The sequence below is a fragment of the Lathyrus oleraceus genome, chromosome 6, assembly GCF_024323335.1.
Source record: "Lathyrus oleraceus cultivar Zhongwan6 chromosome 6, CAAS_Psat_ZW6_1.0, whole genome shotgun sequence".
Lineage (NCBI taxonomy): Eukaryota > Viridiplantae > Streptophyta > Magnoliopsida > Fabales > Fabaceae > Lathyrus > Lathyrus oleraceus.
Window position 1 is genome coordinate 81,628,464 of NC_066584.1, and position 12,605 is coordinate 81,641,068.

At 36.8% G+C, this 12,605-nt stretch overlaps 1 protein-coding gene across 2 annotated transcripts; it reads right to left on the reverse strand.

The window, feature by feature from the left end:
• Nucleotides 1-4,606: 4,606 nt before the first annotated feature.
• LOC127097567 (protein NETWORKED 1D) lies at nucleotides 4,607-11,119 on the reverse strand. 2 transcript variants are annotated; one of them, XM_051036058.1, is made up of 5 exons: nucleotides 10,888-11,119; nucleotides 10,635-10,698; nucleotides 10,282-10,434; nucleotides 5,958-10,153; nucleotides 4,607-5,873 (listed from the first exon to the last, which is right to left on the reverse strand). In XM_051036058.1, exons 3-5 carry the CDS (start codon nucleotides 10,382-10,384, stop codon nucleotides 4,821-4,823), a joined length of 5,352 nt encoding a protein of 1,783 aa, XP_050892015.1. In that variant the 5' UTR covers nucleotides 10,385-10,434; nucleotides 10,635-10,698; nucleotides 10,888-11,119; the 3' UTR covers nucleotides 4,607-4,820. The 2 variants fall into 2 exon arrangements, with proteins under 2 accessions (XP_050892015.1, XP_050892014.1); XM_051036057.1 differs by having other exon boundaries at nucleotides 10,282-10,511.
• Nucleotides 11,120-12,605: the final 1,486 nt, after the last annotated feature.

Below are 12,605 nucleotides of genomic sequence, written 5' to 3' on the forward strand. Positions count from 1 at the left end.
AGAAAGTTTCCTCATGCTAATGTGGCCTAAGCGTCTATGCCATACCCATTGCTCTTCGTGAACTGACATTAAACATTTAACATTTTGATCTTTTAAATCAGAAAGATTTATTTTATAAATGTTGTTTTTCCTCTTGCCTGTGAAAAGGACAGAGCCATCGTTCTGATTAATGGCTTTACACGTTTTTTGATTAAAGATTACATCATAACCGTTATCACTTAATTGACTTATGGATAACAAGTTATGCATTAATCCTTCTACATAAAGAACATCAGATATAGAGGGAAGAGTACCATTACCAATAGTTCCGGAGCCTCTGATCCTTCCTTTCTGATCTCCTCCGAAGCCTACAAAGCCAGCGTCTTTAAGTTCCAGGCTTTGGAACATAGACTTTCTTCCCGTCATATGTCGCGAGCATCCAGAGTCCAGGTACCATGACTGGTGTCTGAACTTTGCTGCATAGGATATCTGCAACATAGATAATCTTATCTTTCGGTACCCAGAATCTCTTGGGTCCTTTCAGATTAGTTTTCCCAGAGTTTCTTACAACTTTGGGTCTTCTAGCATTTTTAAATTTGTGTTCTTGTGTGTGTGTATAGTGGTATGAAAAAGGTGATTTAATTTGGTTACTGGTAGAAGTTTTATCAGAATCAGAATCATACCCAATTCCCCTTTTATTATTCTGACCTACTCCATAAATCATGGATGCCATAATACTCCTATTTATCCCATTCTTCAGAAATTGTTGAAAGGCTTCTTCATACTTATAAATAATTTCATTTGAAGTTTGTGGTGCTTGAGACAACACTTCTTCTAATTTTAAGCTTTTTGTTTTAGCTCCATCTCTTTCTAACGTTAAAGATTTGATTGTATCTTCATGTGCTAGAATTGTTGTCTCAAGTTCACTACATTCTTCAGATTTTGCTTTAAGAAGACCTTTAATGCTTTTAACTTTTTGTTTTAATTTCTGAAGAGAGGTAAGAGTTTCTGATAAACATGATTCTAAGTCAGATCTAGAAAGTTCAGAAAATACCTCTTCAGATTCTTCATCTGAGCTGCTGGATGTGGTAGCCATAAATGCTACGTTGGCTTGTTCATCAGAGTCAGATTCTGATGATCCTGATTCACTATCGTCCCAGGTCGCCATTAATCCTTTCTTTGTTCTGAAGGCATTTTTCTTGAAGCTTTCCTTCTTAGAGTTATCTTTCTTCAGCTTGGGGCATTCATTTCTATAATGACCTGTTTCTTTACATTCAAAACAGGTAATATCTTTATTAGGTTTACCTTTTGAAGTTGACTCTGATCTATCCCCTCTGGGTCTTGATCTTCTGAAGTTGTTGTTGTTCCTTCTTTTCCAGAGTTGCTTAACTCTTCTGGTTAGTAAGGACAGTTCTTCTTCATCATCAGAGTCTTCAGGTTCAGAGTCGTCAGTATCTGCAGTTTCTGCCTGGAGAGCTTTGGTTCTGTCTGACTTCCGTCTTTCAGGTCTGGACTTCAGCGCCACTGACTTGTTCCTTTTCTGAGGCTCATCCTCCTCTAGTTCTATCTCATGGCTTCTGAGAGAACTAACAAGTTCTTCAAGGCTGATACTGTTCAGATCCTTTGATAACTTCAGAGCAGTAACCATAGGTCTCCATTTCTTTGGCAGACTTCTGACAATCTTCTTAACATGATCTGCAGTTGTGTATCCCTTGTCTAGCACTTTAAGACCTGCAATAAGAGTTTGGAATCTGGAAAACATAGCTTCTATAGCTTCGTCATCTTCCATCTTGAAGGCTTCATATTTCTGGATCAACGCCAGAGCCTTCGTCTCCTTGACTTGGGAGTTTCCTTCATGGGTCATCCTTAGAGAGTCAAGTATATCTTTGGCTGTCTCTCTGTTGGTGATCTTCTCATATTCGTTGTATGATATGGCATTTAGAAGTATTGTTCTGGCCTTGTGATGATTTTTGAACTCACGTTTCTGATCTTCTGACATTTTGCTTCTGGGAACTTCAGCTCCATTTAAGGTTGGAGGTTTGTATCCATCTGTGACAATGTCCCAGAGGTCAGCATCATAACCAAGAAAGAAACTTTCGATTCTATCTTTCCAGTAATCAAACTTTTCTCCATCAAAAACAGGAGGCTTGGCATTGTAAGAATCTTTCTCATTTGAGTGGGCCATTTGTTTTTCTCGCACTGGATCTCTCTACACGGTTAAGTGTTTGATTTGAAAATCAATAACAGAGCCGGAGCTCTGATACCAATTGAAGGTGAGAAAAACAAGAAAGGGGGGGTTTGAATTGTTTGAAAAATTAAGCGCTTTTGCAAAAAGAAAATCACACAAAGATTTTATACTGGTTCGCTTATAACACAAAGCTACTCCAGTCCACCCGGCCAAGGTGATTTCGCCTTCAACAAGGACTTAATCCACTAATCTTGAAAGATTACAAACAACCCCTAAGAGAAAAGAAAATCTCTTAGTCCTCTCAAGTCTACAGACTACAACAAGTCACTTGAGGAAATCAAATAAAAATAGATACAAGATGTGTAATCTAGAGTGCTTCTAAGAAAGCAAATATTACAAACTTAAGAACAAATTTTTCACTTGATAAGCAACAGCTTAGTGAAAATCTTTGAAGAACAAAGAAGTTTTTCTTGAGCGTGATATAATTTCAGTATAGTTTTGGCTAGTGATTTCTTGGTGTTTGCTGAATGAGATTTCTTCTCTATTTATAGGAGTTGAAGTAGAGTTGAAGTAGCGTTGAATCTATTGGATATTGAGATGTAATTACGCCATTCCATTAATAGCTTCTGCAGTAGACTTTTTCACTTAGAAGTGACTACTTACCACAATTAGTATCTTTTCTCTTGGAAGTGGAGATTAACGTCTCTTTCTAATTGAGGAAATCCATTTGCAGAACTTTAACTTGGCTTAAACGTTACTTCATCGTGATTAACAATTCTGATTAGAGTCTTTGTGTATCTGGAGAAATTGGCTTCTGATGTTATTTCTTGAATGTTCAGATGGCGCTGATAACTTCAGAGTTTGCAGAAGACATTTGTTCAGAGTCAGAGCTTCTAGACTTTACTTCCTGTTCAGATGCTTCTGATACTTGCAGTTTTGTCCAGAGTTTAGAGCTTCTTGAATGAGATTCCTCTTTAGATGCTTCTGATACTTGAGATTTTGCATCTGATCTTGTTTTGCATCTGATGACATCATCAGATTTATTTCTTCTTTCTTTAGAACCCTGCACACTTAGAAACTTTTCGTTAGGGTACCACTTTTGGTTTCATCCTTTGTTATCATCAAAATCATGGAATCTATTGTAGAACTATTTTTGTTCTTACAAAACATACTTGTGGGCTTGTTAGACTATTGAAGCTGAAAAAGATGGTTGGGAACAAGTGGATACAAGTGGAAAGATCAAGGTTCAATCAAGACTTGAACTTGATAAAAATTGTTTAATATATGTTGAATTGGAATAAAGCGGTAATGTGGTTGATGGATAAATTGACACCACTAGTCAAGGTAGAGATTATTGAAATATGTCTTAAAATATTAAGTGGTGAATAGAAAGAAAACATATTTCATGATTGCAGAAGTAATAAACCATCCTGAAAGTTGACAAAGACGACTTAACTGTAAGGGAATCTTGCAACGGAGTTGGCGTGGTGTGAGGCTGGCTCCCGAGATGGCGCAACGTGAGGCTCACTCCAGAGATGGAGTGACACCACAAAGTGAGGTTGAGACTATTGTCAGAATGGTGGGATGGCGGCGAAGCCAGTGCTGGCGACACGACAGTGGGTCTAGATCCAATGGACGGATCAGTTCATCGAAGCTCGAGTCTAATTGTCTCAATTCACGTGTATGGGACTTCCTTGTTCCAGTTCGATGATCTGTTGAGTTTAAACATTTATAAATATGTGTATTTTGCATACGTGTTATCACAACCTTCAAAACTTTAAAACTGGAGGCAGAGAATGATTTGGGAATTCTAATGATAATCTTAGAGATACAAGGTTAAATTGTTATGAGTGTTCTTAGAATTTGGAAAATCCTTTGAGATATTTAAAGGGGATTGGAAAGCACTTATAAATACATTAGGGTTTAGTGATTCATATATAGAGATAGATACGTTGAGAAACAATTAGGTAGAAAATATAGTTTGTTCATAGGAGCTTGAATAACTTTTTTTTTTAATTCATCTTAAATCTTTTGTAACAACTATTGGAATATAGTGAATCAAAGAACATCTCTCCTCTAGAATAGATCGTTTGATCGAATTGACTATCCAATTTATTGTATTATTTATCTTTACTTTATCTTCTTCTGCAAAGTAAAATTTGTGTTTTATTGCACAAATAATTATTTTTTTATTAAATGGCATTTATTTTTGTTGTTGTTCTTTTTATCCACACACATCAAATTTAAAATGCTTTAAATTATTCTATTAACTTTTCAGAAACACATATATTTTTAAAAATTTGTTCTGCATCTACATCAATTTTTTTTGGTTAGTAAATTGATGCTCACACCTCATCAATCTTAGGGGTGTTAATAAGAAAGTGATATAGAATATTTGTTATTACAAACTGTAATTATATGTAACAATTGAGATCAAACTTAAGCCAGAAACCTTGACACACATGCACTAACTAGACATAAGGGAAGGAAGGGATTATTCAAAATTTAACATAGAAAAAGAAATTGCAAAGTTCTATCCTAGCCTCTTCTTACAAATACATGAGGCACAAACATGTACAGACATATCAAAATATGATTTATACAAACAAGAAAACTAATGTCTTATGAGGTTGAAATATGGTATAAAAAAAAATCAATCTCCCTTGGTTGGTGGTCTTACACATGCACAAAAAGGTGTTTTTTTCTTCTTTTGATGGTTGGTTCTTGTCCCGCCATAGATATAATCCCGCAAACGTGCTCGCGGACTTTGATCCGCCATTCCTGTTTTCTCTTTGATTTCTTTTCCATCATTCAGTTTCAAAAGAAGAAACTGCAGTCTTTGCACCTCCAACTGAAGTTGTCCCATTTTCTCTGATCCTCTCTGTGCCTGTTCCGAAACTCTCCTCCTGCTGACACTTCCAATCTCATCTGACTCTGATGCTGCCTTCCCAGCTGAAGACAGTGCACCCTCTTCTACATCTTTCATCAGCTTGCGGTTGACATCGAACAACTTCGTGACAGTCTCCTGAGCAGATTCAAGCTGCCCTTTAACCGTATCATACTCGGCACCTTTCCTTTTTGTGCTCTTCTCCGTAGTTTCCACTTTCTTCATCAAATCTTGTATGGTTATTTGAAGGTTCGATAACTTCTGTGCATCAGAATCAAGTCTTTCCAAAACTTTGCTCTTGTTTCTATCCTCACGTGGCCGTGACAATCTTCTTGAGATCTCTAACTTGTCCACACTCAATTCCTTTTCCAACAAGGAATCTCCTGAAGGATGTTTATTGTAGGGCTTTTTGGCCATTCCTCTTTGATGATGATCTTCTACCGGTTCTGCTGCCATCTTCGGTGTCTTGTCAGATGTTTCCCACAACTCAAGCATATGATCATCAGACTCATGAGTTCCTCTCTTGCTTATTCCATAGGATGAACTTTCAGATATATGATCAAGCATGATGTCTTTTGGTAGTACTTCAATCTCAGTTACCGGATTATCTGGCCTTGACTTCTCATTTGCTTCTTGAATCTCTCTCATTTCATTCTTCAGTTTGAAACTTCCTTTTAAATTATTAACTGCCACTGAAATTTCATTGATCCTCCTCTGCAGGTTTTGGAATTCAAGAAGCGGATCCGGTTTTCCGACAGTCTGATCTTCATCTATCTGTTGACCATTTTCAGTGTATTGGTGATTCACCAAAATTTCGACCTGGAAATGGTGATTATAATGCAAATTATATCAATGAAAAGGAAATAATATTTGGTTACAAGTTGAGAAAGAGGAAATTAATACCTCCGGTTTGTCATAGTCATGATGTTTTGCATGTCCAAGAGTCTGCACCTCTAGGGATGTTACGCAATCACTCAAAGCACTGATAGCTGGAACATAAGCAGCTAATTGACCACACAGTCTCGCATTTTCACCTTCCAACTTGCTAACTAATTCTTTGATCTGTTCACTTTCCATGTCTTTCGAGTTGTTTATCCGCTCAAGATGCTCACATGTATCACCTAGCTCGTAGGCCTTCCCTTCAAATAATGTTTCATTGACAGCAGAAATCTGCAGTTCAGCGTAGAGTGCTGTAGCCTGAGTTTCCCATTGCTCAATCTCGTTTATTCCTTCACGTACTTCATAATCTAGCTTCTTTTCCCTCGTTTTAGTTTCTTCAAGTTCATGGTGTAGGCACTTGATTAAAGATTCCAAATTTTGGTTTGCTTCGTAAAGGGCTCCGAGCTCTTCATTTTGACGGTCCTTGTCTGATGACAATATTAAATTTCGATTAGCTTGCTCTTCAAGTTTCTCCTTAGCATCATCATATCGAATCTTCAGATCTTCCACCAATGTTTGCAATTCTTTCTTCTCAGTCTGTAAAGCACGAAATGTCTTAGCTGCTTCCAAAAGCACAATTTCCTTTTGACACAACATTTCCTTTTCATTTCTAATTTGACAATTCAATTGATCATTGACAGATTCAACTAAATTCAATTCAACATTCGACTTCACAAATAACTCTTTAAGATGAGAATTTTCCTTTTCTTCATTCTCTAATCTGTATGCCATTATCTTCAATCTCTCCTCAAGGCTATTATTTTTTGAAACGAGCTTATCAAGTTCTTGACCAAGCTGTTTAAGTTCCCGGAGTTTTTCAAATGTAATATTCTGGTAAACCACAGAAATATTAGATTGAACTAATGTCTCGTGGAACATGACGCAGATTTCTTTTTCCAAGTTACCCTTCTCTTCGCTCAGATCTTTAAATCTTCCCATCAAGGATTTTTTCTCTTCAAGTATCATGCAGTTTTCCTCCTGTAAGTTTCTGTGGTTCTTTTCCAAGTCTGACAGCTCTTCGCGCAGATTATCCATTTCAGTTGCCATTCCTTCTATTCTCTCTTCTCCTTTGATTATTGTCAGCTTAAACTCCTGATTCATCTCCAGTATCTTTTGGAACTCTATTTGCAATTCCATGAACTTCTTCGACTGTATTCTGGACATATCGTCAAGCACGCCTTTTTCTATCACAAGATTTTCTACCTTCATTTTCAATTGTTCAAGAAATGAAACCAGAACTGAATTCTGAATGGCCATGTGGTGATTTTCATTGAACATTGTGTCAAAAGACTCTTGTCTCTCCTTAAGTTTTCCATGTATATGGTTCAGGAGAGTTTGGTCTTCATCAAGCATATCTTCAAAGAAATGATCACCGTTAACGCCAAGAGTCTTCACTACCTGAAGCAGCCCAATTCTTAGTATTTTAAGCTTCTCGGACAAAGAATTCACATCGTCTTGCTTTTGAATACTTTCAGTCTCCAATTTAGAAATCATTATGTCTGACATTTTAGACGCCTCCAAAAGTCTCTGGGACTCGACTAGAAGGGAAAAGTTTTTCTTTTCCAAATCTTGGATAAACTTCTGCAAGATGAAAATTTCATTTTGAGTATGTATAGCTCTATCCAGCTCCTCGTCATATTCTTCTTTCCGGAGCTTCGCATCTTCTTGCATGGTATGAATTTGTAATTCCTTGTTTGCCACTTCGTCTTCATTCAACTTCACAACTCTGCAATGTTCTTCCCTTTGAGAATACAAGGAAACCAATAGCTCTTCTACCTTTTGAAGTGCAGACGCCCTTTCTCCTTTTAGCTCCGAATACATTAGTTCCAATTCACCGTGTTGTTTTTCAAGACCGTTCAGCATTCGGTGAGTGGTGTTCAACTCTGAAGCTAAGGCTTCTTTCTCTGAAAAGATAGAGGACTTCTCATGTTCAATCATCCGGCATGTGTCTTCTAAGACCTTGGACTTTCCCCTTAATCCATCAAGTTCAACATTGACATCAAATAGTGAATTTTCCAAAAGATTGTTATTTTCTGAGAGCTTCTCCAGCTTCTCGTTTGCGGCTTGTAATTGAGAAAACAAGGTGTCCTTATCAGCAGCAAGAGTTGATTTCTCCGCAAGCAAAGTCTGGCATGTTTCTTCCAAGATATTTACCTTTCCTCTTAGACTATCCAACTCAGAATTCAAGTCGGAAATGGAATTCTCTAAAACAGAATTTTTCTCCAAAAGTTTCTCCATTATTTCCAATTTCACCAAAAGAGCTATTTTCTCATCTTTGTCAGCCTCACACATCTCTTTCAGCTTTGAGTTCTCGTCGTGCAATTTTTTCACAGACGAGCCAAAGCACTGAGGATCTAAGTCAGCTGACCTGACCTCGTCCATCATAGCTTCGTGTTTTTTATTCATGCCGTTAAGCTCCTCTTTAAGACAGTAAATTTCTTGCTGAAGAGCATTTCTTTCATCGAGTCGCAGCTCAACCTCCTGTTCGAGTTTCTCTATCGTGTCTTTCAAATTCAATATCTCATCCTGCAAAGTTTTTATAGACAACGAAGAAGAAATCTTGACCTCATTTAGAATTTTGTTTTCTTCGTTGATTCTGTGCACTTCATCCTCTAGAGCCTGCTTACACGATTCCACATTCCTCAGTAATTCCACTTTACTGTGAAAGTTGGCAGCAAAAGATCTAAGCTCTTCCTGAGATTGAGAATGCAAATGCTGAAGAGTTTGGAAAGCTGTTTCAGCCTCAATGAAACGCTGTCTCTCCTCTTGTACGCGACTCCAAAGTTTACTTAATTCTTGCTGCTTCTCATTAAGTTCTTCACTTTGAGACCCCGTCTTTTGTTCCAAAGACAGTAATTCGGACTGTAGAGCATGATTTGATGTTTCCAAAAGAAGACACTTTTGTTCGGAACTATGTAACTTTTCAACCTCGTCGTCTATCTTTGAGTTTAATCGGTGAACCTCCTCTTCGGCACACGAAAGTTTATGTTCCAAACTGGAAATTATCTCCAAGCATTGCTGATACCGGAGAGCATTCTCTTCCTTCTCTTCATTAAGTTTAGTAACTTCCAACTTCAAAGCCTCGATTTCATTATTAGCTATAGTGGCGTGCTCGTTAATCCTTCTAGCGTTCTCTTCAGATTCTTTTAATCTCTCCTCGAGTTTCGATAAAGTCTCCAAGCACTGTTTATATTCAGCAAGGGCAGCTTCCTTTTCAGCTTCTACTCGAACGAGGTCCTGCTTCAACGACTCAACTTCAGTTTCAGCTTTCGTAGCGCGTTCGTTAAACTCTTCCGCGTCCTTCTCAGCAGAAGAAATATTTTTCTCCAGATTGGTTATTTTCTCCAAGCATTCCTGGTACTGAAGAAGATAAGCTTCCTTTTCAATCTGTAATTTGGTTACCGCTTCGTTCAAGCTTTGAACTTCAGTGTCTGATTTGCTTGCTCGTTCATCGAGTTTTTGATAATTCTCTTGTGCAGAAGACACTTCTAATTCAAGATTAGATAATTTCTCCAAACTCTTCTGATACTGAAGCAACCCAGCTTCCTTTTCATCTTCTAATTTGGCAAGTGCTTTCTTCAAGGCTGAAATTTCCGCTTCCGCTTTTGCGACACGTTCGGACTCAGACGAAACTTGAGCCTTAGTGTTTTGGCTTCCATTTTTTAGCTCGCTAGTTTCCTCCTCCGTCTCTAAAAAATTGAGCGCCCTCCTAGCACGCCCTTCTGCAAACTTGGCGTGTTCTCGAGGGATGGAGAGATTATTGAGCTGTCTTAAACCTGTATTGTTCAACGGAGAATAAGGCTCTTCACTATAAGCTCCGTTTCTTTTGATAACATGAGCGTCCTTTTCTAATTCATCCGAATCAAGAAACGCGCGTGAAGGGTGGCGAGTTTCAGGAGTACGTGGCTCAGTCTCCATATCATCCGTGATCATCATAGGAACTTGATTAGGAAATGCTTCCGACATCGTCCGATGGGCTTGGCGGATCACTCCAGTGGCATGATCGTATCTCTCAGCCAACGCTCGGTATGCCCTATAAAACTCCTCGACCATTTTCATAAGCTCCGGCCTTTTTTTATAGTACATTTCCGCTCTCCTGGCAAAGGAATCCGCATCTTCTTCAATGAGCTTAATCATTTGCTTCACCTTGAAATCCATATCTGCGCAACACGACATATCATCGTGATAAGTTCAAATGATCGATGGTAACACGGTCATATCTTTCTAGGTAATCAAGAAAATAAAATACAAAGTTTACAAACTAAGCCGGAAAGATAGAAAGCGTTACCGGTAATATTTTCTTGGAGCCATTTCGAGTTCTTAGGGCTTATGTGGCTATCCCACCACCAAGAATACATTCTCCTAGAATCAGCTTGAGACAGATTCGCCATCGCCGATTTCTGTTCTGATGTTGTAGGAACTTAATCAATCCTTCAAAAACCTGAAGAACCAAAACCTCCACATGAATTTGGTTTGACTACAAAGTCAACCAAGTAATCACAGTTTCTGCTTCTGTATCTATTCATAGGAACAAACAAAATGAACGGATTACAAAATTTCCAGTTTCAGATAAACCAAATCAATTTTTATTTTCTCAAATTGATCTGAAAGAGTACAAAAAAATAAACAAAATAAACATACCTGATTGGTTGAAGTTGGATTTTGTTTCTCAAATTCCAAAATTGAATCAACAGAACTATCTGATCTGATGATCCAATAAATACAAATCAATAATCAGTTCTCAAATTTTAACAAGATACTACATGATCAATCAAATCAAATCAAATCAAATCGACTAAGCTTATTTATGATCAGTGTTAAGTAGAAAGAGAATCAAGTTGAATTGAGCATAGGAAAGAAAAACCGCATAATTGAGAGATGATGCAAAACTCACCAAAATGAAAGTAAAATAAATGAAAAGTATTTTTGACACTGAATTTTGTGCCACCCCATATTAGTTAGATCTCAGTGCCTTTTGCAAAACACAGTAAACAATGTTGTCTGTTTGTGTGTTTCTATTTGGTTTTGGTTTTGGTTTGCTGGTTGGGTGGTGCTTTGTCTCCTCACCAGCGAAGAGACAAATGTCTACAAAAGGGTGGGTGGTTGGGTGGGTGTGAAAATAAACTGAATTATTATGGTAATATTAAACTTTCTTTAATATTAATTCTCATTCTTATTAAAGATTAGTTAAAGGTTACAAGTATCTTTATAAAAAATTCCTATTAACAACACAATTTATCTATAAAAAGAATATTTTTCTTAAGTTATTCAAACAATGCTTTTCAACATCTATGACTTTTTATCTATCATACAAAGTAAGAACTTTCAAACTTAGACTAATTTTACATACCACTACCTTATACAGTATTGAGTTTCTTTGACTAATTTTAATTATCACTTTTTATTTATTTATGTAAGGATTATTAGGTTATATATAAGTCAAACAAAATAATTATTTATGTACGGATTATATTGAAAGTGACACTATTTAAAAGATAAAAATTATAAATGTGACAAGTACTAGTAGTAATTAAGTTAAAACGCCGCAATTGCCAAATCTGGGCGGTGCGTGATGCGTGATGCGTGATTAAATAATTATTAATATGGTTCTGGATACATACTCATTACTACTATACAAGTACATAAGATAAATTATTAGAAGAAAATAATAATGATTGAAAATTAAATGAGGAGAAAAGATGAGACTTTTTTGGAGAAATTAAATATGAGGGAAATGGATGACGAGATAGTGACTCAGTGTTCGTGGCTAAAGTCCAAGGCGGTGGCCGGTGATTCATCTTTATGCGTCACCCGTGACTCATCACAATCAGGCGGGCTCAAAGAAATTTCATTTTACATTATCGCATGCTTTTCGTGGGAAAATAGTGATAAGGGCTTTCTTCTAGTGATAAGAGATTTCAAACACCGTATGGGATGGTGGACTCATTGTTCTAAAATATACTAGGAGAAAATATGTTTAAAATAATTTAAATAATTTGTTAAATTAGTGATTTTTTATTGGATGGATTTTTTACATTAACGTGCATGTTATTGTTGTAATATCCATTAAACTTAGAACTTATGTGACTGTTACGTTGTGAGATGATTGTAATTTTGTTAAGATGTAATTGTTGTAAATTTATTTTTATTTTATCAGACAAAATCCTTTAATTTAAGTTTAAGCATTTCTAAAGTTAGCCTTAATTTGACAAACTCTATAAATACGAGTTGTTGCGAATAGAGATGATGGATTCGAAAGGGAGATGAAGGATCGAGGGAGACGAACTCAGATACGAAGCTTTGAACGTATAGGTAAGTCTTGTTTTCCCTACGAAAATGTATTTGATTTATCGAGGTCTAGGGTTTTGTATGTGGCCTCTTATACTACTTATTGATTTCTACAATTTATAACTTTTCTGCCAAAAATGGATGTTTTTTGTGTTAATTTTCATCACGGGGGACACTTTGATGATATGGATAGATATGTAGGAAGGATGGTGTCAAACTGGAAGTGTGATGATGACAAGTGGAGTTATTTTGAAATTTTGGGTGTTGTTAAAGAAATGGGATATCCTGGAGTACTTGAAATGTGGTATGATTTTGTTGGTACTT

Coding starts and splice junctions, on each gene's coding strand:
- LOC127097567 (XM_051036058.1), bottom strand. CDS start 10,384: ATGGCGAATCTGTCTCAAGCTGATTCTAGGAGAATGTATTCTTGGTGG. Junction 10,154..10,281: donor GCTCCAAGAAAATATTACCG/GTAACGCTTTCT, acceptor CGTGTTGCGCAG/ATATGGATTTCAAGGTGAAG. Junction 5,874..5,957: donor ATGACTATGACAAACCGGAG/GTATTAATTTCC, acceptor CACCATTTCCAG/GTCGAAATTTTGGTGAATCA.